At 36.3% G+C, this 26,952-nt stretch overlaps 1 protein-coding gene across 1 annotated transcript; it reads left to right on the forward strand.

The window, feature by feature from the left end:
* The first annotated feature begins 7,514 nt into the window (after positions 1 to 7,514).
* On the forward strand, positions 7,515 to 9,439 carry LOC131856653 (uncharacterized). The gene is made up of 4 exons (XM_059208511.1): positions 7,515 to 7,826; positions 8,115 to 8,190; positions 8,320 to 8,540; positions 9,233 to 9,439. Exons 1-4 carry the CDS (start codon positions 7,515 to 7,517, stop codon positions 9,437 to 9,439), a joined length of 816 nt encoding a protein of 271 aa, XP_059064494.1.
* Positions 9,440 to 26,952: the final 17,513 nt, after the last annotated feature.

Genomic DNA, 26,952 nt, shown 5'->3' on the forward strand with positions numbered 1-26,952 from the left:
ATTTATTAGTCAATCCCGTGATTTTTTGATCAGTGAGTGCACACAAGAGGGCTTCTCTAGCTCTGAAATCATTTTCAATATTTTTGTCCAAGTCTGTTGGAGCAGGATTACCGGATGTCAGATCATAAGGTATATATCCTTTCTCGGTGATCTCCCAAATATTCTTGCCAAGACATATAAGATGAGGCTCCATTCAAAATTTTCCACATCCCATATTTTGCTCCATCAAGCTTAGGGATTTCTCTTCTAAAACTAGTTGTCGGTGGATTTAAATTATTAGTTGTCATAGGATCTACCTCAAGTGATTAAGCTTCTACAAAAGAGGACCAAATTTTTTATACCAATTGTTAGAATAACTGGTGCACAATTGAGAGGGGGGTGAATCAGTTGTTAATAGATTATATTAATCAAACCACTTTGTAACCTTTAACCGAAGCACATAAACAATGAATACCGGAATAGCAGAAACAAATACCGGTAAGCAATAAAACTTAAGTATGAAACAAAGAATCAACACAATGCAAACATACCACATAACATCATGATTTGTACATGGAAAACTCGTTAAAGGGAAAAACCATGGTGGGAAGCCTACCCACAGTTAGATAATACTTCTCCAAAAAGTATGTAATGCAATAAGGGGCCTATGCATGTAGGAAGACACACTGCCTAGAGCGTACTGCTCATTACAAAGGAGTCACACTGACTACAGAGAGGTTATAACCACCTCAATATAATTAGCTAACAATCCAGAAGAATGAATTGCTAAAGATAACATCTACGATGCCTAATTACAGTCTCGGTTAAGCTTAGTACATGAGGCCTTTGACCTCTTACATAAACCTAATCTGATCTTCAATGTTCAATCAAATATCCTTCGCATATGATCTTTACATTATTCGCACATTTTATTCCTTGACCATTCCCATGATCTACAATGAGATCTTACATCAATTTATACAAACCCTAAGGCCTAAACCAATTAGGTCGGCCACCTAAAATATATTACAATAAGATCATTACATACATCCACATTACAATGATAAGCCATGTCAGCTTTAGACCAAAATAACATTAACCAATCCATAAATCATCCCAGTAACGTGTAGGGAACACGTTACATGATACTGGTCCATAACCTAGATAGATAGTGGACCTAATTTGGGTCCACCACACCAAAGGGATGTCTCTAATCAGTCGAGGCACTAACAAAGATCACCTTCTACATCCTAAATTCCATCTAGAAGCTGCACCAAAACCACTTATGCATCCTGTCAAAGATTCTCAATAAAAGATCTGTTGGTAAAGCCCTAAGCCCTTACCGGTATAGGCTTACTAGAATGTATGGAAGCATCTGATCATCAAGTCAATACCAACTAACCAAAACATACTCCACAAACATACAACACATCAAACCAAACATATTCCATTGATCCAAACATGTTGGTAGTATCCAACTAATAGTCACTTCTATCGGTAACACTAGTTCTTCTACTGGTAACCAAAATCTATCTGTCGGTAACCAAACATAATAGCTAGTGTTGACATCAATGACAAAACATCAATGAAACACAATCAATTCCTTCATATTTCTAGCATTGTAATCATTGAAAATCTTATCAAACTTTCTTATCAACTCCACCTTTTCTAAAGCTTCTCTTTTTGCACTCTCATGTGCCAATTTAGCAACATCAACATTCAACTTTGTAGCCTCTACACTTGATGTGTCAGGTGCTATTTTTATAATAAGGCTTCCTCTCAAATTGGGGTTCAAGTCACTAACGTTAGGCTTTCTAGGTCCTTCCTCTAGTGCCCATATTGCCAAAGTTGCATAATCATCCACAAAATCTAATCCTTTTAATGCCAACCTTGCTTCTTCTTCTGAATTGAAATGTTGACCTTTTGACTTCCTAATTCTATAAAAAGCCACTACATCTGCTATATCCCATTCTGGTAAGATCAAGACTCTAGCCTGACTTATAATCTTCCTTCCTTCATCAGCAATGATTTTTTTAAATTCTTCCATCATCTCATTCTTTAATTCTTCTTGGTTCTCTTGATCCGGTCTATCTAGCCTTTGGGCCTTCTTCTTAGTAATTCTTCTTTTGTACTCCTAAATCTTCATCTTCCATACTAGTTGTAGAAAGGTTGGGTTCCTCACAAAAGTATCATCTTAAAGGAACTTATCACACACCTCATTTCTTGCATCTTTAAAAGCTTTACCCTGGATATCCAAAGGAGTAAGATCCAACTCTAGATTAGAAGGCAAAAGAGGAACACCGAGTTTCATTTCTGCACTTGTTTCTATGAACATATCATCCTCCATATGTTCTTCATCCTTCCTTACAGGTCAAAAGGATACTGGTGATGGTGAAGGATTTATGTCTAAGCCTTCAAGATCAATGATCCTGATTCCTTGAAAAGGTTTGGTTTGTATTTTAGGGGAAGGCTCTGAACTCATCATCTTTTTACCCTTTCTCCTTTTAACCTCCTACTATCATTGCTACTATCCTCTTCATCACTCATTTCTTCTCTTTCTCTTTTCTAAGAAGATTCATAAATAGGCCTCCTTCCTACCATGTCACCTGCTCTCTGAGACAAAAGAGGTTCTGAACTTGACTGTTGTCGACCATGAACTTCTTCAAGTTTGGATATCTTCTCATTTAAAAATAGCTTTAATTCACTAAAATTATTCATAATAAAGTCGATTTTGGCACAAAATGGGGAAAAATTCTTCAATGGGCCATATTTTGGATCCATCTTTTGGATTTCAACCCATAATTTTCTAAAGATTATCCACTTTTCTTTCCTCCATTCCTATGTCATGAAATCAAATTCATTTCTGATTATATCCTCTGTAAATTTATACTTATGGGGCAACGAACTTTCTTTTATTCTTTCTTTGAAAATATTATAGAACCCTTCAAGATCATTGTGTCTAGCTATACTCACCCCCAAATGATATGGAGCAAAGAATTTATCAAAATATTCATATCCTCCCTTCAAAATTTAAAAAAAGGGATGATAGTAAAATCTGGGAAAATTGTTCCTTTATCCCTTCCTTTTAAATCCTTGTCTTGACTACATCCTATTTGTGACATTACCTCAGCAAAAACCCATTCTTAGAGGAACATTGAAAGGCAGTACATGTGGCTATCTCGAGAAAATGTAGATTCTAATAATATTACTTACATGATACGGGATAAAATCCCCCTAATTATGCTCAATCCTAACAAGTGGTGACCTCTCTTTGGGTCTTACAAAATCATGTAATTCTTTGGGAATTCTTGGTGGATTTACTGTCAACCTTTTCCTCAACTTAGAAGTCTATCCCAAGACATATATGTGCTCCAAAACTGCACTGGAATCTTGTACTTATCAATTGTCCTTTTGAGGTTCATGGTGCCTGTTACCAAAAGTTTGCACATACCAAATTTTGTGCTCCAATGAAGCCTTACATTCATTCATTCTGAAAAGATCAAATCATGAACCGAGAAGAAATGCATTGTTTTTTCTAACTTGTTTGTTTCATGTGCAGATATAGGAAAGTAAGACAACATGTGGATTAAAATGTGACTCCCACGAGGGTTAAGCTCAGCATGATGTAGATCACAAAGATATTATGCTCCATTGCAGATGAAGTGGCATAGCTATTCAAACCTTAACGCTAAAAGAAACTCAGCAAAATGCAATCATCCTGTGTAAAGTTTTACTTGGGTGCCAAAGAGGGTTTTAAATGTAAGGCCTTAGAGTTTCCAAGCGGTTTCAGTCACCAGGAAGGAAGACCTTTTATCACACATTGGCCATGCGGAGGGAGTTTATCACATTTAAATATAAGGCCACATATAACTATAGTGTCAAAGCTTACGGGATTTTGGCAAGAAGAGGCAACTCGTGGCCTGGTGAACCTCATGCACGTGCATCTCAAGGCATCCTAATTTTGTGACTGGCTAGCAAGAAGAGACTAAAGAGTGAGCAAGTTGAAGAAAGATCAACGGTGATCATAGAGATCTAACAGCTGTCGCTATGTCGCAATGAAAAGATGCACACTGGATTATCGCTGCGACTTGGTGACTAATGATGTGGTAGGACAAAGAGTAAAGATCGACCACCAGATCAAGAGAGATCGAATGACAGAGTGACATTCTAGGACTATCCATGACTATCATTGTACCGTGGTTATGAAGTGCCCAAAATGAATACCCTTGCGACAGGTGGTAGGCCAGGTGGTGCCCAGGTGGACTCTGAGCAAATCACAAGTTGACACGCGACAAGACAGGTGGTGGTCTAGTGGCTAGTGACATGGCACGGATGGGTGACATCAAGAAGATCTTGGCCATGATGAGTCCCGAAAGAGTTTCACCAAAGCCTTAGTTTCATCGACATAATAATATCGATGAAACCTTAGGTTTGATGAGACTAGTAAACAATTCGCCAAAAGAGTAGTTTGGTCGAAAGAAAGAGATCTGATAGAGAAAGACGCGTGGCAGGCCTGATAGACAGGTGGTGCCCAGGTGGCTCTCCAGAGCCAATCATGCAGTGACACATGTGTACACGAGGCACGAGAGAGAAGATCAATAAGTGCTAAAGAGCGAGCAGGTTGAAGAAAGATCAATGGTAATCCGAAGGATCTAAGGGCTATTGATATACCGCTATAGAAAGAAGCTCGCCAGTAAACTTCACGACTTGGTGACAAAGCACGTGCAGAAAAGGTGAGTGGCCAAGGTGTTAAAGATCAAGCAGTTTTGAGGTTAGATCAACGACCGTCGCTATACCACAAGATAAAAATGCTTGTTGGTTATCTCATGCAACTTGGCGACTGATGATGTGGTCCTCCAAGTGGGCTTAGAACAAATGAGGATGTGCCACATGGTAGATAGAAAATGAAGAACCATGAGCAGACCAAGAGTAAAGATCGAGCAGATTGATCACATCCAACGGTTGGGTGGATAGATCCGATGGTTGTCACTAAGCCACAAGAAAAAGTTGCTCACCCAGTTATCGATGCGACTTGGTGACAATGTGGGTCCAGGTCTAGATGATAGACAAAGTGGACCCAGGAGAAAATCAGAGGCTAACACGTGGCAAAAGTCTATAGATGAGCGGATGTCTAAGTCAACCTTGAACTTGAACTTCAAAGTGGTTCACCGGTTTAAAGTGATTCACCGGTTCAAAGTAGTTCACCGTTTCAGAATGGTTCAATGGTTCAAACTTCATTATCATCGCTCATTTCCCATGGGCCCCAGATGAAGAAATAAAACAAGCAGAGATAAAATTAAACAGTGGGGTCCACTAGAAAGTAAACAAAAAGTTAATGCAAGCGGCCATGGTTCATATAGGTGATCCAATGGCTGGTAAATAAAAATTGCATGGTAGACTAAGAACTGGTTGTTTGAATGGTGCAAAGCCCACCAAGCAAAGAGATGATTTTTGCATGAAAGATTAATGCAGATGTTTATTGCTTGTATGAATATGCAAGTGTTACATACCATTGGAAAGCTCACGAAACAAGGAGATCATTTCCACAACCATTTTTTAACAGAAGTTTCAACATGGAGAGAAGTTACAGACAATGCATAAGATTTTCGCAGTGGGATTTCTTTTTAATATAGTCATAGTTCAATTCATCATGCAACTTTCACATGGGGATAGCTATTTTTCACATTTAAATATGAAGATTTCTAAACAGGAGGATCAGTGGCAGTACTTTTGAGCATAAAAGATTATTATTTTATAGATTATGCATGAGTTTTTATGCCATTTTTGGGGTAGATTTGCCCAAGGATTTTCTCATGCAGTGATTTTAGGGTTTTTGAAGGGGATTCATCATGATTTCTATATATTCCTTCTCTCCTTTTTCCCTCTGGTTCTTTCTTTTTGCTTACACATACAGCAAAAAGCATTGTATCTCGACACTTTTTCAGTTTTCAGCATTGTAATAGAGATTATTTTCAGTTTGCAATACAGAGTTTCACTTTCGTTGTCAATTATTTCTTATTTTTCCTTTGTCAGATGAATTATTTGACAAAGTTATTGTGATTTAATTCTGAATCCTTTTCTTTGTCTCATTTATGCTTTGCAGGAATAGGAAGATTTCATAGTAAGTTCAGGTTGAGGGTTGTGTTCATTTGGTTTCTAGTTCTTTGCATGTTTGTGAAAAATTACTTTTCCTACATGCAGAAGTTAGATAACTTCGAGCCTTCACATGAAATGTTTTTGAAATTCATGATCTTGTTTGATTCATGAGATAATTTTTGGGTCTTGTTGTAGTTGGTTATAGTTTTAGGACAACAAGTAGAACTGCATCATTTTGGTGTATCACCTCCATTAGGATAGGTTTTTCATTACATGCAAGACTTTTACCCTTTTCCCACAAGAAGTTAGTGTAGGAGATCCATCAGAACAGGAAGCTAGCCTGATCTCCGGAGATTCATCTTCACTTTGAGCAACCCACAGGCTCGAAGGTGTTTCCATGTTTCATAGGATTGCTTGTTTTCGAACTTAGCATCATGGGTGCAATCCTCAATGACAATAATTTTTGGCACGCCCGGTGGGACACGTTTCAGCTATCAGAGTTCAAATAAAATCCATTTTTACTATTGTTTTGGTATTTACAGCAGTATTTCAACCTATTGAGGTTATTTTTCTAAATACCTGGCGAATCTTTTTTCTGGTTCTATGTGCAGAACAGGTCTTAACAGCATATGAAAAAGTATCAAACTAGACAGGGCTAGGATTCGATTGAGCATATTGAGCTACCACCATCACACAGAAGGTCAAGGACAATGAAAAAGACAGAAAAAGAAAAAGATTCAGCAGTTGAGTTTCCAGAAAGTTTGTTAGTTGAAGTTTTTCTTGAAACTCCAGATCTTAATTCTTCTCCTCTACCTAATAATTCTCAGCCCAATTTTGCTACCCACATAAATCCCATTTTTGTAACTACTCCAATTCAGCCATCTATTACCCAAAATCCACTAGTAAATCCTCCAGTATTTACAATGGTCATACCAAGAGCACATTCTTTTGTACCCTTCAATGGAGGCAACCCTTTGAATTTAACCCAACATGATCCTATACTAGGAGCAGCTCTGAAAAGTCTTCATATTTTCACTAGTGAAGACCACGTCACACCCATTGAGCACATAAGAGATGTAGCATCTCTATGTGCAGTTCACCATATAACCCAAGAAAATGTAGCACTCAAGCTACTGGGAGCATCATTCAAAGGAAAAGCACTACAATGGTTCAAGGGTTTGCAAATTAATTATTTTATTGATTGGGATGATTTAGGTGATAAGCTAACAAAGTAGTTTGCAGATAAATCTGATCACCTATCATTGGTTGAGCAAATGACCACTATCAAGAGGGCACCACAAGAGCAGATGACTAATTTTAATTACTATTTTGAGTGAACCTAGAATAGAATTCCTATAATGTTAAAACCCTCTCCTGAACATGCAATTTTATATTATTTGAGAGATTTAAATAGTGATACTATTGTTATGATTCAATCTATGGGTGGGGTTACATTACCAACAGCTTATGATATATCTATTAGAGTAGAAAACAGCCTTATACAAGTTGGTAAAATTGCTCCTAGACCTCCTATGCCTATTTTTCCTGATATACAGTCATTAATGCCTTTACAAGTACCCCCTATAGCTGCAATACCTGTTGTTCTAGCACTAGGTTTTCAAAATTATGTTCAAATTAGTGTTGTAGAAGACTCATCAAAGCAACTACAGACATTACAAGAGATGTTTATAAAGAATGTTGAAATAACTCAACAAATCCAACAGGCTATGGAAAATTTTGGCAATGAATTGGTGAACCTCAAGAAAAACCAAAACCAAAATCAAAGGTATCAAGCCCCATATCAGGCTCCTTATCAACCCAATAGGCCTAACTACCAAGTTTATGCTCAGAATCAAAGGAGGAACTACAACAATAGGCAAAACCAACAGTATAATCAAAATACTACTAGCAATTCTAAAGAAATTGTTCCTACTCAGAACAATATGGCACAAGAGTGGTGTTTTCCTTGCCAACAACATCATAATCAAGCATCATGCCAAAATGCAATGATTGCTCAATCACAAGCTTTGATGGTTCAGAATAACATATCTTATCAAGATGCAAGTATAAATGAGGAACCAGAAGATCCTAAGGTGGCTATGATGAATTGGCAAGGTGAGTAATTTTGTGGAGTTAATCATCTGCAACAACAAAATAGACCTTTTTCACCTGTCACAGAAAATACAAGGTCAAATGAACATGCTATTGACATTGGACAGCAAGCTGCAAATAGTCAATAACAAGCTGTAAATAATGGACAACAACAAAATAAATTCGGACAACAACTAGATAAAGGAAAACAACAAGCTTCTACAAGTCATCAAGCTATTAGTACACCTCCACCTGTCCAGAATGTGCAGGTTTTACCAAGAGGACAGCCTACAGCACCTAAAGAACAGCAAAAAGTTCAATCTCATTTAAAACCAGCTCATCAAGAGCTTGTTGTTCCAAAAGTACAACAAAAGGTTAGTGGTGTTCCATTTAATATTGTTGAATCTCTGGAAAAAACCACTATTTATATGACAATGATAGATGCATTGTAAATTCCTGGACAAAAAAATTGCTGAGAGACAAATTGGATAATCTTTCCTTGACTAATGAGCCCTAAAAAGATTAGCCTAGAGTTGCATTAGCTAATGATATCCCAGTTAAGAATAATCAGCCAATCCAAACACCAAAGCCTCCTCCATTTTTTGTAACATTGATAATTGGCAACCATCTAGTCCACAATTGTCTGATAGACTCAGGAGCAAGTAGTTCAATTATGCCCAAAAACCTTGCAGATAAACTTGGTCTAATTTATGAGCCTATTTCTAGAGGAGTTGTACAGTTAGATGGAACAACAATTAAGTCAGTTGGATTGGTCAAAGATCTTGGTTTGACCTTACATGATTGTCCTAATTTTGTAATACCTCAAGACATGTGCATAGTTGACCTACCTCCACACTTTTCTATTTGCCTATCTCAAGATTTCATAGCAAAATTAGAAGGATACCTTTCTGCTGATTGGTCACACTTGTTTTTTAGAACCTGGTATGGTACTAAGGTTACCATTAAGTCAGAACCCCAAGCCACTTGCCACTTAGAACCATATACCCCAAGTCCTATAAATGCAAATCTTACCATCAAAGACCATGAGGAGTTACCACCTATCCAGGATCCAGATACACCTATTCAAGGCATACCTGATGTGAATTTGGATGAGTGCGCAGCCCAGAATACTGCAGAGGATCCTTTCATCAACATGGACGAAATAGGTCTTGGTGTTTATATGATTCATGAGGAGGATTATGTTATTTCTAAGCTTGAAAAAGAGGATATTCCGCTTGACCAACAGTCAGAACAACAGAGAAATCAAGTTTGACAGCTCTATTTTGATTGTTCAAGAGGTAAAAATGGTTCTGGAGGTGGTGTTATGCTAGTTTCACTTGAAGGTATGAGATACTACACTTCTTTCAGATTTTCTTTTAGCTGTACAAACAATATAGCTGAGTGTGAATCATTAGCACATGGCTTAGAATGGGCTAGGTAGAAAAAAGTTAAATGTTTAAAAAATTTTGGTGATAGTGAACTAGTTGTGAACCAAGGAATATACATGTCACCATAAATGATGTTTTAAAGATGTAAAAGCATATAATTTGGGATTTAATTGAATATTTTTATGCATTTAATCTATTGTCCATACCTAGAAGTCAAAAGAAAGAAGTGGATAGGCTTGCTGCTTTAGGAGCTCATTTCAATATTCCAATAGAAGTAGAAAATATTGATAGACAATAGTATGTTAAAGTTGAAGTAAGTCCCTCAGTTCCAGATAATACTGTTAATTGGCAAGTTTTTTACTCAGATGAGCAGATTATTAATTTCTTAATTGAAGAAGTTGAGTTTTCTACTAGAAATCAGCATAAGTTCAATGACCAATATGAAAATAAGTTTCTCCAATTGAAAACTAACAAGCTGCCCAAGGGTTTGGTAACCCTTGAATCTATTTTTAATACAAATGATCAGTTCGGGAAGGATAAAGGCAACATGTTTGTGAAGGAGGAATATTATGAACCTGTTGAAATATTCAAGGACAAGCTACTGAAAATTGGAAAGGTATGTACCCCTGAACAAAAACATTCTTTTGTAAAACTTTGTCAAGAATTGAATGACATATTTGCATGGAGGTATGAATATTTGAAAGGATTTGATCCTCATTTAGCTCAACATATCATAGAGTTGGTAGTTAATGCAAAACCAGTAACGCAGAAATAAAGGCCTCTTAATCCAAAATTGAAACATCTTATGAGGACTGAGTTAAATAAGTTGATTGAAGGAAACATCATATTTCCAATCAAGCCCACATCTTGGGTATCCAATCTAGTTCCCGTTAGGAACAAGAATGGTGAACTAAGATTATGTGTTGATTTTAGAAATCTAAATAGAGCATCCTTGAAAGACCATTACTCACTACCCTCAATGGAGCAAATTTTGCAAGTTGTATCAGGATCAGAGAGATTCTCATTACTTGATGGTTATTCAGGATATAACCAAGTTCTAGTCAAAGAAGACAACCAGTCCAAAACAGCATTTACCACCAAGTGGGGTACAATGGCTTATAATAAAATGCCATTTGGACTGACCAATGCAGAGGCAACATTTCAGTGTGCAATGGATATGGCATTTCAAAGCCTGATTAACAAGTTTATTTTGGTTTACCTAGATGATGTAACTATTTTTTCTAAAAAGGCTAATGAACATCTTGACCATCTTAGACAGGTATTTGAGAGATCCAGGGAATATGGAGTTTCATTAAATCCCAAAAAGAGCATATTTGTTGTTCATGAAGGCAAGTTGTTGGGATATATTATTTCAAAGCATGGGATTTCAATAGATCCTGAGAGGATCACAGCCATACTTGCATTGCCATTACCAGCACATAAGAAGGGACTCCAAAGTTTCATAGGTAGGATTAACTTTATCAGAAGGTTTATACCTAATATTGCAACATTGATGCAGTCACTTACAACCATGCTTAAGAAAAATATTCCTTTTCAGTGGACTAAGGAAGGTAAGAACGGTTTTGAAGAAATAAAAGAGGCAATTGGAGCAGCCCCTACTCTCATTAATCTTGATTTTAAGAAATATTTTATTCTATATGCTTTTGGGAGTGAGGATACTATTTCTGCAATGTTGTGTCAACAAAATGATGAAGGCTTAGAATAGCCAGTTACTTTCTTTAGCCATATTTTGCATGATTACAAGACTAGATACTCATTTGTAGAAAAGCATGTGTTAGCAGTAATAAGAAGCCTTAAGAAATTTAGGCACATGTTCTCTAAAAATAAGTTCAACTTATGGTTTCTCATCATATAGTGAAAGAGTTTTTGCTCAACAAATACATAAATGACAAAAAGGCAGGTTGGATTACTAAGGCAATGGAATATGACATCTCTATAAAGGTAACCAAGCTAGTTAGAGGCAAGGGTTTATGTGAACAACTTGCTGGAAGTATAGAAAATAGTAAAAAAGAGGACCAACAAGTTGAAATGGTGCTTAATAATGAAGAACAACCTGTTGCCCCAGCTTTGCCAGTCACTTGGAAACAACAAATTGCCCATTATTTACAAATTGGTGACTGTCTGAAAGGCTCAGACAGATCAAAACGAAGGTATTTCAGGCTACAAGTCATTCCTTATGCTTTAATAGATGGTATTTTGTTCAAAAAACATTATAATGAGGTTCTATTAAGATGCATTGAGCCAGATCAGATTGAAAAAGTTCTAAAAGAATTTCATGAAGGACCTGCAGGAGGTAACTTTGCAGCAAAAACAACAGCTCTGAAAATTATGAAAGTTGGTTATTATTGGCCTTGAATGTTTAAATATGCTCACTCATGGGTAAATAAATGTGAAAAATGTTTACTGTTTGCAGGCAAACAGAGGCTGGCAACCTTGCCTTTGCAACCAATTGGAGTAGAGCGGCCTTTTGCAAAGCGGGGGCTTGATTTTATAGGACCTATTAATCCACCTTCAAGTGTAGGTCACAAATAGATTCTTACAGCAACTGATTATTTCACAAAGTGGACAGAAGCAATTCCATTGAAAGAAGCTAATGAGTCTTTTGTTTTGAATTTCTATCAAGACTTAGTATCCAGGTTGGGTACCTCGAAATCAATCCTGATAATGCTTTAGCTTTCATTGGTCTTAGAGTTTCAGATTGGTTAGTTAAGCATAATATATATTTGAACACTTCATCCAATTATTACCCTCAGGGTAATGGACAAGTTGAATCAACTAACAAGAACTTGATCAACATCATTAAGAAAACCATTGTTGAGAATCAGAGAACTTGGCATGAAAATCTCAAGTTAGCCCTTTGGGCTGATAGAATTACACCAAAGAGATCAGCAGGTAACTCTCCTTATGTTTTAACTTATGGCAAAGAAGTTAGGTTGCCTATTTTAGTTGAATTACCAACTTTGAATTATGTAAAAGAGTTTGAGTTACTTGAAGAACAGCTAATACAGATTAGGCTTGCTTAGCTTTTGGAGTTAGAAGAAACTCGCAGGGAAGCATACAGAAATTTAGAAATTCACCATGCTCAGATGAAGAGAACCTTTGATAGAAAAGTTATACCACGCATATTTAATCAAGGTGATCTTGTTTTCAAGTGGAATGAGTTAAAGAACAAACCTGGTGGACATACCAAGTTTGATGCTATGTGGGATGGTATGTATGTTATCACGGAATGCAAAAAGAATAATGCATTCTAGCTTGCTAAGTTGGATGGAGAGGTGTTGCCAATCTCTATCAATGGGATTCGCCTCAAATTATGCTATTAAGTACTAATAGTTTGCATATGTACATAGTAGAATAGTTGTAGTTCTTTCTTTTCAGCAGTTGTCAAGCTCAGGTTTAAACAAAATTGTAGTAGTTTAGATTGAATAAGTGTTTTCAAGCACATCACAGTTTATTTTTCAGTCTGTTTTTGTTTCTATTTTCCTTAAGTGCAGATTGCACAACGTGCAGGCTCAACTATATGCAAAGCCTTTGTAGTTTCTTTTTTCAGTTTTTGTTTAGAATGCTGAGATGCAGTTCCATATTTTGAGGAAAGTAAAATTGACTCAATGCCCAATGGATATGCTAGGCTACTAGATTCTACTATTTGGAAGGAAAACACACCTGAGAGGTCGCCAAAAATGTAACCAAAATTTTGCACATACCAAATTTGGTGCCCTAATGAAGCCGTGCATTCATTCATTCTAAAAAGATCAAATCATGAACCAAGAAGAAATGCACTATTCTTTCTAACTTGTTTTCTTCATGTGCAGATATAGGAAAGACAACATGTGGGTTAAAATGTGGCTCCCACAAGGGTTGAGCTCAGCATGTTGTAGATCACAAAGATATTATGCTCCATTGCAGATGAAATGGTGTAGCTATTAAAACCTTAACGCCAAAAGAAACTCAGCAAAATGTAATCGGCCTGTGTAAAGTTTTACTTGGGCACCAAAGAGGGTTTTAAATGTAAGGCCTTAGAGTTTCCAAGTAGTTTCATTCACCAGGCAGGAAGACCTTTTATCCCACTTTGGCCTCACGGAGGGAGTTTATCACATTTAAATATAAGGCCACATATAACTATAGTGTTAAAGCTTACAAGCTTTTGGCAAGAAGAGGCAACTCGTGGCCTAGTGAACCCCATGCGTGCGCATCTCAAGGCATCCTAATTTTGTGACCGGCTGGCGGGAAGAGACTAAAGAGAGAGCAAGTTGAAGAAAGATCAACGGTGATCGCAAAGATCTAACGGTTTTCGCTATGTCGCAATGAAAAGATGCACACCAGATTATTGTCGTGACTTGGTGACTGATGATGTGGGAGAAAAAAGAGTAAAGATCGACCACCAGATCAAGAGAGATCGAACGACGGAGTGATATTTCAGGACTATCCATGACAGTCATTGTATCGCGGTTATGAAGTGCCCGAAACAAATACCCCCATGATAGGTGGCAGGCCAGGTGGTGTCGAGGTGGACTTTGAGGAAATCACAAGTTGACACGTGGTGATATGCGGCAAGACAGGTGGCGGTCCAATGGCTAGTGACATGACACGAATGGGTGACATCAAGTTGATCTTGGCCGCGATGAGTCCCGAAAGAGTTTCATCAAAGGCTCAGTTTCATCGACATAATAATATCGATGAAACCTTTGATGTATCTCTTTCTTTCGGCCAAACTACTCTCTCGATGAGACTAGTCTCATCGAGAGAGTAGTTTGGCCGAAAGAAAGAGATACAATAGAGAAAGACATGTGGCAGGCCTAGCAGACAGGTGGTGCCCAGGCGTATCTCCGGAGCCAATCAAGTGGTGACACATGTGTACACATGGCACAAGAGAGAAGATCAGTCAATGCTAAAGAGAAAGAAGGGTTACAAAAGATAAACGGTAATCTGAAGGATCTAAGGGCTCTCGCTATATCGCTATAGAAAGAAGCTTGCTAGTTACCTCCATGACTTGGCGACAAAGCACATGCGGAAAAGGTGAGTGGCTAAGGTGTTAAAGATCGATTAGTTTGAGGTTAGATCAATAGTCATCATTATACCGCAAGATAAAAATGCTCGTTGGTTATCTCATGCGACTTGGCAACTGATGATGTGGTCGTCCAGATGGTCGTCTAGATGGGCTCAGAACAAATGAGGATGTGCAACATGATAGAGAGAAGATGAAGAACCATGAGCAGACCAAGAGTAAAGATCAAGTAGATTGATCACATCCAATGGTTGGGTGGACATATTCGACAGTTGTCGCTAAGTGGCAAGAAAAAGTTGCTCGCCTAGTTATCGATGTGACTTGGCAACAAGGTGGGTCCAGGTCCAGATGACAGACAAAGTGGACCCGCAAGAAAATCAGAGGCTGACACGTGGCAAAAATCTATAGATGAGCATATGTCTAAGTCAACCTTGAACTTGAAATTCAAAGTGGTTCACCGGTTCAAAGTAGTTTACCATTTCAGAATGGTTCAATGGTTCAAAGTTCATTATCATCGCTCATTTCTTGTGGGCCCAAGATGAAGAAAGCAAACAAGCAGAAATAAAAGAAAATAGTGGGGCCTGGTAGAAAGTAAACAAAAAGTTAATGCATGCAGCCATGGTTCATGCAGGTGATCCAATGGCTGGCAAATAAAAATTGCACGGTAGACTCAAAACTGGTTGTTTGAACAGTGAAAAGCTTGCCAAGTGAAGAGATGATTTCTGCATGAAAGATTAATGTAGATGTTTATTGCTTGTTTGAATATGCAAGTGTTACATACCATTGGAAAGCTCGCTAAACAAGAAGATCATTTCCACAACCATTTTTTAACAGAAGTTTCAACATGGAGAGCAGTTACAGATAATGCATAAGATTTTCTCAGTGGGATTTCTTTTTAATATAGCCACAGTTCAGTTCATCATGCAACTTTCACATGGGGATAGCTATTTTTCGCATTTAGATATGCCGATTTTTAAATAGAAGGATCAGTGGCAGTCCTTTTGAGTAGAAAAGATTATTATTTTATAGATTATGCATTAGTTTTTATGCCATTTTTGGGGCAGATTCGCCCAAGGCTTTTCTCATGCAGTGATTTTAGGGTTTTTGAAGGGGATTCATCATGATTTCTATATATTCCTTCTCTCCTTTTTTCCCTCTGGTTCTTTCTTTTTTCTTACACATTCAGCAAAAAGCATTGTATCTCAACACTTTTTCAGTTTTCAGCATTGTAATAGAGATTATTTTCAGTTTGCAATAGAGAGTTTTAGTTTCCTTGTCAATTATTTCTTATTTTTCCATTGTCAGATGAATGATTTGACAAATTTATTTTGATTTAATTTTGAATCCTTTTCTTTGTCTCATTTATGCTTTGTAGGAATAGGAAGATTTCATAGTAAGTTCAAGTTGTGGGTTGTGTTCATTTGGTTTCTAGTTCTTTGCATGTTTGTGAAAAATCACTTTTCCTACATGCAAAAGTTAGATAACTTCGAGCCTTCACATGAAATGTTTATGAATTTCATGATCTTATTTGATTTGTGAGATAAGTTTTGGGTCTTGTTGCAGCTGGTTATAGTTTTAGGATAGCAAGTAGATCTACATCATTTTGGTGTATCACCTCCATTAGAATAGGTTTTTCATTACATGCAAGACTTTTACCCTTTTCACATAAGAAGTTAGTGTAGGAGATCTATTAGAATAGGAAGTCAGCCTGATCTCTGGAGATTCACCTTCACTTTGAGCAACCCACAGGCTCGAAGGTGTTTCCATGTTTCACAAGATTGCTTGTTTTTTAACTCAGCATCACGAGTGCAATCCTTAGTGACAACAGTACCCTCAAAGTAATCTGCATTCCTAAATAGGAACGTATACATGAGAAAATAATACCAGAAGAATTTAGCACCAACTAATTCATTCTTAATATCCTGTAACCCCTCATGAATCTTTTCTTCAAGGTAAGGAGCAAAGTTGTAAACCACTGTATAATCTAGATATTGTATTTGCATGTCCATGTACATAAAATCGGGTGGCATCATTGTAATTGGATTAAAACCCAATATCTGACATAGAGAAAAGAAGGTAGCTTGAAAGTAGGGAGCAAAAGCACCAATTGCGTATGGATCCTCCGAGCTAGGCCAATATGGTATGTTGTACTCCCTACTCTAGCCAAATATATTGGAAGGAAATTATTTCTAATGAATTCCCTCATCTTATAGTACTCTGCATTTTTCTCATTCAAATCTATCTTCACCAGGCTCACAAATAGTTCATACAGGTCAAAAATATCCTAGAATTCTTCCCTACTGATAGTTAATAAAATCTCTCCTTCATTTCCCCTAATAACCATCAAGACAAGGTCATATCTGTTTGCAACAGCTTTGAGTAGGCCAACCTCCATGAGGACACCCGACACTACCAACTTACCCAAATCATACTATGAGGGACTCGATAATGGGGAATGCAAGTTCCTTTGTCTATACCATAGTTTGAACATTTCTAGTCCAGTCATCGGTATCCTAACATCTGTCAAGCAGAATGCTTTATCGGTTAACCCTTCCCCTAGGGTAATTCCACTCACAAATTTTTGCCCCTTCTACCAATCATTTGTTGAGGGCTTCAATTGATCCAAGAAATCATCATGTAGATTTCTTTTCATATAATCAATTTGTCTTGAATGTTTTCCTAAGTGAGCCATCTTTTGAAACTAGGGTTTTCCACTATAACTTAAATTTAAGAAAGAAACAACTAGGGCTAACACGAGATTTAAATTACAACAGTTATTCAAATAGATTTCACTCTTCTTTGTCTAGCTCTTAACCCTAGAACAATTGAAATTATTTTCTTACAACTTCATACACAATTTATAACATCAATTTGTTTCAAGAACAGATGAAGGACCTCAAATAAACTTATTGTTTTGATTTCACTAAAGAGATGGCAATTCTATGTTTCAAAGAGTCATTTCAACCTTCTTTAGCAGCATGAATATCTTCTTGGATCGTTATAAAATCTTTTACAAATGAAGAACAACTTTTAAAAGTACTTTAATTACTTCCTGGATTGAAATGCAAATGTCTCATTCGCCATTACTACTCGCATGAGCGAAACAATGGCTCTTAACTTGCCTTTGAAAAGTTTAAAACCTGGCCATCGATCATCCTCCCAGTTGGCAAATCTTAGAGACCAAACTATTCAATCTGACAGTTATTATCCAATATGGCAAGTGGGTCCATCCTTGACATGATGTGGCACATCCAACTCATCGCCTATTTCAGCACCTTTAGTGACCCCACCATTAGCTTTTCCTGGCTCGCCTTGGACACATGGCCTCATCTCGTGATGTCATGGTCCATAATTTCCTCATATCTTTTGATCACGGGACCATGGAAACCATCAGATCTACTATTTGTTTACCTTTTAACTGAATCGATCACTTGACAAAGGTCGCTAACTCCCGATCATTTCTTAGACCATAATTAAAACATTACCACTTGATATAAGAACATGCAGAAATATTCATTTCTAGTCACTCAGATTTTAACCGCTCGGAACTGGTAACATCAAACATTTTGAAAATTCAAACTATCGGCTCACCTTTTCCCATCAAACATACGTTGCATCATCTCGTGATGTTGCGATCTTCATCATCCTTTCACTTTTGACCTTGGGGAAGCGCGGACCATCAAATCTGCCCTGTCTTTAGCAACCGACCGAAATATTTAGGAATTTCGGACTTAGGAAAATTATGGGTGTGGGAACAAATATTAGAAGGAGACCGACTATAGGGAAAACTTTATGTGAATTAGGAAAATCAATTCATAAACTGGTCTAACACAACTTAACACTTAGGGAATAAAATAGCCCCGGCAATGAAATACAACCCTCGGCCTTAAATGAGAAACAAGTTATGACAAAATATAAAAAGGCCCATAGATTTTCTTTTATACCAAGACTTAACCAGAAAGTCACAACCCCTAAACCCTAAAAACTTGACACAAGGCATAACAAAACCATAATGATCAAAATTTTGCAAGATATAATTTTAGGTCCTATCACCACTCTCAGCATATTGTGTGTCCTTTACCCTTGGCAAAGAAAATTGTGGTATTCTAATTGTGGATGGATTCGCTATTGATCAGCTAAAACAAATGCCCTATGTACCAATTGGATCATTCAATATAATCAACCACCATTTAGATTCATTGTTTGGATCATCGACATGGCCAAAGCATGTATGTGTAATGATTCCAATCAAGAAATCTCTTTGTTCTAATATAGAATTAAGCAAAATAACATGGAACTTCTTAAATTTTGTATTGTAACCCATATGGGAAAATTCTATCATCTCAAATTGAATGTGTGTTTGATGTATCCAAGGGTTTATACTTTATAATCCACCATAGACCATCAGTGGCTAGTAATATGACTCTCTAAATTTTTGTTATAAAGATGTGATGTAATTTCTAAGTATTAATGAATCTAGAGGATGCTTTATAACAAATATTGTGTTTAATTATAATGGTCCACTTGTAATAAAATTTAAAAATATAATTAAATCAATTTTAATGATAAAAATATATTCTTGGATTCCTCACTACAAACCCTACAAAAGGGTATTTTTAGATTTTTATAAAAATATCCATGGTTGGAGAAACCTAGAATTGACATTAATTTTTATTAAATGCATCTAAAATGAGGGATTAGGTTTCCACCTAAATATTTTGGGCTCATTAAACTAATCACCTTCAGGTGTAGATAACTTGTATACTCCCAAGCCATATGCTACTACTATAACAAAAGGACCTAACCAATTCGGTTCAAATTTTCCCTTCTTTTCTCGGTCTTGCTGATTCCTTGGATTCTCCCTTAGAACTAGATCTCCAATCTGAAAAATGTGTGGCTTAACTCTGGGATTATAAATTCTCCCCATTCTTTTTTGATATGCCTTCAAATGATCCATAGTATTTTGGCAACCTTCTTAAATTAGCTCAAGATCTTGAAGTCTAGAGACTCGTTGTTCTTCTTCTAGTATAAGACCTTTCAAGGACACTCATAGAGAAGGTATCTCTACTTCTACTAGTAATATTGGTTTTGATCCATAGACTAAGCAATTGGGAGTTGCCCTTGTTGGTGTGCGAATTCTAATCCGATATGCCCAAAGAGAAGGATTTGGCTGAAAATGCCAGTCTTTACCAACTTCATTGACTATTTTCTTCAGGATATTTAAGATTATTTTATTTGATGCCTCATCTTGACCATTTCCTTGTGGATAATATGGGGTAGAAAACCTATGCTGAATATGAAATCACTCACATAATTCCTTCACATCTTGATTCTTAAATGGCCTCCCATTATCAGTGATAATAGTCATAGGGACTCCATAGCAACAGATTATATAATTCAAGATGAATGATGATATTTTCTTTCCTGTCACTTTTGTAAAGGCACTTCTTCAATCCATTTAGTGAAATACTTCATAGCAGTCAGAATGAACTTATGTCCATTAGAAGATGAAGGGTTTATCTTACCTACCAAGTCAAGACCCCATTGGGAGAATGGCCATGAACCTGTCATAGGATGGAGTTCTTGTGATGGTGTGTGGATGAGATTCCCATGGATCTAACATTGTTTTCATCTATTATCATATGTAAATGAATCTCTCTCCATGGTAGGCTAATAGTAACCCAAGCGAATAAGTTTATTATCGAGCATTAAACAATTTGAGTGTGTGCCACAAATACCTGTGTGGGCTTCATTAAGAACTTTCTCAGATTCTTCTTGTTTGAGACATCTCAGTAGAGTGTTATCTAGACCTCGTTTGTATAAGATATCAACAATGATAGTATAGTGGGATGACTGACAGATAAAATTTCTTCTCTGATTGCGAGATAGATCAGGAGGAAGGATATTCTCCTTTAGGTATCGATAATTTTGGTTGTATAAGGATTGATTGGTTCCATATATATGGCAAATCATGTGGGTATTTTGGGATTCAATGGTAGGATTCAAGATATCCTCCACCAGGAATTCTTAACATTGTTGATTTTCTTGATTCTGCAAAAGAGATGCTATTGTAGCCATTGCATCTGCTGCTTTGTTATCATTTCTTGGGATCTGAGTAAATGTTATTTCTTCAAAATGCTCTTTAAAATTTTCAACCAAATGTTTGTAAGGCATGAGCTTGTCATCCTTGGTTTGATAATCATCATTTATTTGGTTGATTATAAGTTGTGAATCACCATAAACATACAATTCCTTGATGTTCCATTTAATAGCCATTTTGAGCCCAATAACCAATGCTTCATATTCTGCAGTATTGTTTGTGCATGGAAACCGTAGTCTATATGATTTTGGAATTGTGTGTCCCTGAGGTGTGATGAACAAAATTTTAGCACCTGATCCATATTGTGTATAGGAGCCATCAAAGTACAGCTCCCAAAATTTTGTTCTTATTGTCAGAACGTCTGCATAGGAAATTTGATGTGTAACGGTGTGTCATCTTGTAAGGGTGATTCAACCAATTGATCGGCAATGACCTATCCTTTGATAGATTTTTGAACATATTCTATATCAAACTCACTTAGTACCATAACCCATTTTGCCAGTCTACCTGTCGATTTTGACTTGCTCAACAAATAATTTAGTGGATCTATTTTTGCTATTAGTTTCACAGAATGAGTCAGCATATAATGTCACAATTCTGAGTTGCAAATACAATTGCTAGGCATGTCTTCTCAACTGATTTATAGTTCAATTCATAGCCTACAAGTGTTCTGTTGATGTAATACACTGCTCTTTCTTTCCCTTCTTCATCATGTTGTGCTAAGAGAGCTCCTAGTGATACATTTGTTGTTGAGATGTAAAGAAACAATGGTTTCCTTTTGATTAGTGATATAAGTACTAGAGGATTTATCAAATATTCTTTGATTTTCAAAAAAGCTTCCTCGCACTTCTGATCTCATTTGAAAGGAACATTCTTGTATAAAAGATGAGTGAATGGATGATATCTATCTTCTAATTGAGAGATAAATCTTCTGATTGATTGTAATCTCCCATGTAAAGAATGCAATTGACTTATTTTCCTAGGTGATTCTATTTCCATGATAGCTTTGACCTTTTTTTGGATCTACTTCAATTCCACAAGTTGATATAATATACCCAAGAAGTTTTCCAGAGGTTACTCCAAATGCACATTTCTTTGGATTCAATCTTAACTGATATTGTTCAAGCCTGTAAAATTGTTGTCATGGCTCTCTGATAAGTTGCTCCTGCATTCTTAAGCCTAAATGGCATAACATTCCAGCAGTAAGTACCCCATGCACATGTGAATGGTGTCTTTTCTTGATCTTCAGGGGCAATTTTTTTTTATTGTACCCCGAGAATCCATCCATTAATGAAAATATCTCATGTCCTACTAATAAGTTTACAATTATATCAATGTTGGGCAATGGTAAATCATCTTTAGGACATGCCTTGTTCAAATCTCTAAAATCGGTGCATACTCTTATGCTTTTGTCTAGCTTTAAAACTAGCACAATGCTTGAGACCCATTCTAGATAGGCAATAGGTCTTATGAAACCCACATCCAATAGTTTCTTTATCTCTTCTTTTACAAGGAGAGCGATGTGTTGATGCATCTTCCTTAGCTTTTGTTTAACTGGTTTTGCTTTCAAATCCACATTGAGATGATGCATGATAAGATCTGGATCAAGTCCTGGCATGTCTGCATAGGGCCAAGAAAAATTTATCTATCTTTGTTTGAAGAATTATACGTATTCTTTCCTCTCTTCATCTGATAATGATGCAATAGGATGAAGGACTTTGGGGTCCTTTGATGTACCAATATTTATTGTTTCTATTGGCTCTATTAAAATAGCATATCTCTCCTAAAAATATGCAGTGAGGGTGTCAAACTTTCCATCTTTTGGCGTCTCAAGGAGGTTTTCACCGTCAAATATGTCCTTTATTTTTTCTCTTGATTGATCTAATGTTGCCATGAAATGGTTTTCAGCACTAGGTCTTTTTCCTTGTTTTATTTTAATTTTGCGACTGGAAAGTTTGGCACTCTCTTGACTACAAGAAGCAATACTTAATTCTGCGGTGGAAGATATCTTAGGTGTTATTGGTTCAACGGCATTAAGATATACGGCTAGATCATGATCATTTGAAAAGACATCCAATTTAGGGTTTTCTAGGTTATCCCAATCAATTAGTTCGAGATGAAGCGGGGATAAGTCATAGTCATCATCATTATTGGGTATTTCAAGGTTCATGATGTAAAAGTCATAGTTTGGCGTAGAGTAGGTAATGTCATAGATATAAATCTCTTGAGGATAGTCTCTCCCAAGTGCTCTCCAATCAACTCTAACAAAATTAGGATTGGTATTTTGTGATTCACAATCAAGTGATTCATCATCTGACGTTTGTCCCTCAAATGAATGGATTATATCAACACATACATCTTTGATGCTACAAGTTCCCTATTGATCAATTTCAATAGATTTATTTGTATCTTGAAGTTGGCATACTTGTGCATGTGACATAGAGGATTCTTTTGCTATCTTTTGTCTTCTCTCAAACTCAGCTTCTTTTGGACTAATAGTCAATCCTTCTTGACAATCTATTAATTCTTCCATGATTCTTACATACCTTAATATTGTTGGCTCAACATTTGATGTAGATCTACTATTTTGTTGATCTTCTTATGATTGATCAATAATTGCTTGTGTTTCATGTGGTGTTACTTCTTTTTCTTTTTCATCCTCTTTCTTTTGTTGTCTTTCATACGCTTCTTTCCTCTGAATTTTGATCTCTTCTTGTCTTCTTTCCAACTCTATTCTTTGTTTTGTGAAAGATGAATCTTCATTTTTAATAGTTGCTTGTTGTTCATCCTTTTCTTCACTTTATACATCAAATGATAGATCTAGACCCCATTCATATTCGTTTGAATTTGTTTTTGAACCATTGTCTAGAATTGCACCACTATATCTAACGGGAATGCTATAAGGTGAGAAGAGTTCTTTGATTTGGGCCATCTATTCTTTCACTGTTTTTGGAATTTCTTGATCAAGTTCCATGCTTGTTTGTATTTCTTGAACTTGTTTGCAAGATTCTTCTTCTCTTTTGATTGCAATTTCTTCATGTTGTTTCTCATATTCTTCTTGTTTATGTTTGTTAGCTACTATTTATGTTGCTTGGTGTAGCCTTTCTTGCCATGGTTCTTCTTTAGGGACTGCTTTCTTTCTCCACCTTGGATGTTGATAATTATGTTATTTTTGCTTTGATTTAGGATATCCAAATCTTGATTTATCTTCTTTAGATTGTGTGTGAGGACAACTAGGTTCTGAAATACCTTCTTGTCGCTTACCAATTGGTCCTTTTCCTTCATATCCCATTTTTCGCATGATCTTATAACCATTTCCATATTGTTATATGGGAATATTAACTTTTGCAACTGTTGCTATAGTTTCATTTTCATCTATGTGCAACCAGCTAAGAATGTCTTTGTCTTCGGTTTCTTCTCCAAGTGTTCCAGCTCTAACAAATGATCCATCAAACATTTCAACTGATTTCTCTAAGATCCGTGGTTGAACATTTGTAGGTTTTCCATATGATTTAGGTGAAAGTGGCAAGTTATGAAAAGAATACTTTCCCATTCCTTCATCATTTATTTTAAGCTTTTTCTCAAAGGTTTCCCATAATTTTTCTTGAATTTCTTTGATGGGATAGACTAATTCTTTGTTATGTGGAACTCTTTCTTCTTGTGTTGGTTTCATATTATTGTAATATTGACTGGAATCTGTGACTATAGTGACTTCTTGTCCATTATGAGGAAACTTAACATAGTGATGGTATGTAGAAGGAACTGCTTGCATTTCATGAATCCATGGTCTTGACAGAAGAATATTATAAGATAAATTCAAGTCTAGAACTTGGCACAATGTATCTATTTCCACAGGTCCTATTTTGATTGGTAACACCACGGTCCCTTTAGAAGAACATTCTTCCTCATCATACGCCTTGATAGTTATTTTATTCTTTGGATCTACTGCATTTTCTGAATATCCCAAAGCCTTTATTAAACTTAATGCACAAATGTTTAAGTCAGCTCCACCATCTATGAGTACGCGTTTGACACGAACTTTATGAATGGTGACTTCAACATGTAAGGGAGCATTGTGAGGGTGTTGCAAGGATGCATCATAATTTTTAGAAAAGGATAAGCAATGAGGGGCTATGAGGTGTCCCACCATGTTTTGAAATTGATCCACATCTAGGTCTTTTGAAACTGTTGTTTCCGTTAGAGCTTTCTCCAATATTTCCTTATGCATAGGTGAAACTTTTAGGAGCTCCAAAATTGATATTTGAGCGGGTATCTTTTGCAATTGTTCCACTAAGTTGTATTGTCTTGAAGTGGATGTTGATTCATTTTTTATACCTAGAAATGTAACCTTCGCTTTACTTCTTGTAATAACATGGAATGGTTTTGAAGGTATGTTGTCTTTAACGATGATGACATTTACCCCATCATCATATGTGTAAGTGTACTTTACTTTATCTTTGCCTTTTTCATCTTTTGATTTAGATTGTTCACCCTTTTATAGTTTGGGAGTGGATTTTTGAATGCTAGATGTGATTCATTCGTCTTATGACCATCCACTGTAATAGTTCCATTATTGATTAAATCTTGAATAAGGTGCTTCAATCTTTGACAATCATTGGTTTGGTGTCCTTTGTTTAGATGATAATTGGAAAAATGATTGTCATTCCACCAATTAGGTTTGACTTGAGGTTCATAATTTCTTGCTTCTAGTAAAGTAATCAATTTATTTGCAAGAAGAGTTTTCAAAGCTAATTCCAAGGGTTCCCCAATGTTTGTGAATTTCCTGTGAGGATTGGAGAATAAAGACTTGGATTTATTGTTCTCTTGATTGTTATTGTTTGGTACTTGACTTGATAAGTTGAAGATTGGTTGTTGTTTGGTAGCATTGCTTTCGTCATTTCCTCCATTGGTAACATTCCTATTCTTTGACCAAAATTTAGGTTTGTCATTGTTATTGTTGTTGTTAGTGTGATTGTTGTTGTTGTAGGAATTGTTGTAAAATTTTAACTCTCCTTTCTTTACCATTGCATCTTCTATCTTTAGACCATTTTCAATCATTTTAGCAAAAGGAGGACATTGCATTTAAGACGGTAACTCATTTCACTGATAAGGTTGTCAATGCATATTTTCATTTTCTCTTGATCGGGTACATCTCTTGGATATCTATTGAACATTCATTTCCATCATTGTAAAAAGACCATGAAAGGTTCACCATTCGTTTAGTTGACATTACATAAATCTAGAATTGTTATCTCATTTCTTACACTGTAGGAGTATTGTGAGATAAATCGGTTCACAAGTTCTTCAAAAGATTTAATTCTTGATGGTAGTCTTGAGAACCATTCCATTGATTGTCCATTTAAGATTCTAGGGAATAGAGGCATCGGGTAAGTTTCATCATGTGCAAATTCCACACTCATAGTACAAAATTCCCTAATGTGATCTTAAGGATCAGACTTCCCATCATATTTATCATATTTAGGGATTTCACAATGTTGTGGGAATGGCATCATGCTTAAACTTTTGTCAAAAGGATATGGGCAGATGTCCTCTAAAGAATATTTCATGGAACTCATTCCATTCTGCATATCCTATATTTGTTGTTGTAAGGTTTGCATTTGTTGAGCGAGAGTTAACAAAGGATTATCAATACAGGTTCTTCTTGTATCTTCATAAGTTCTTCTGTCACCACACTCTCTTCTTACATAATCATGTTTTTTTCTTGTTTTATCTCCTCTTGTTTCCTCATGATTTACTTGATCTAAATCCTCGTTATTTGGATCATTAGTGTTGTGATTGTTACTCATCTCTGCATCTTGTTTCAAACTTTTTATGTTAAAGTCTTGTGGCAATTTAACTCCTGGTTTTGCCAACATTAGAAGATATTTTTCCTTTTGTTTCTCTAATAACTTTTCCATTAGTTTGTCACATTTAAAATCTTGTTCAAAGTCTCTAATGGTGTTATTGATCGCTTCTTCATCAACATCTATGTAACCAAATTGATGAAACATTGGATTTTCTTCTTCCATTTGTTTTAGTTGTTTTATGAATTGCTCGTATTGAGCTCTAGTCCAAACTGGCATGTGATTGATTTGAAAACTTCCCAAGTTTTGACCTTCTAAATACAACTCAATAAGTGATTATTGGTTTAGGAAGATAAGCTTTGTTGATTTTACCATTGGTGCATTGTGATAAAGCGTCTTGTTATTGAAAGGCGCGTGCTTGCAAAATTTCTTTGTCAAATTCTGACCTGTAACCACGTAAATAGTGAT

This window comes from Cryptomeria japonica, chromosome 7 (assembly GCF_030272615.1).
Source record: "Cryptomeria japonica chromosome 7, Sugi_1.0, whole genome shotgun sequence".
In the NCBI taxonomy this organism is placed as follows: domain Eukaryota; kingdom Viridiplantae; phylum Streptophyta; class Pinopsida; order Cupressales; family Cupressaceae; genus Cryptomeria; species Cryptomeria japonica.

Coding starts and splice junctions, on each gene's coding strand:
- LOC131856653 (XM_059208511.1), top strand. CDS start 7,515: ATGGGTGGGGTTACATTACCAACAGCTTATGATATATCTATTAGAGTA. Junction 8,191..8,319: donor GGCTATGATGAATTGGCAAG/GTGAGTAATTTT, acceptor GTCAATAACAAG/CTGTAAATAATGGACAACAA. Junction 8,541..9,232: donor TTCCAAAAGTACAACAAAAG/GTTAGTGGTGTT, acceptor CCACCTATCCAG/GATCCAGATACACCTATTCA.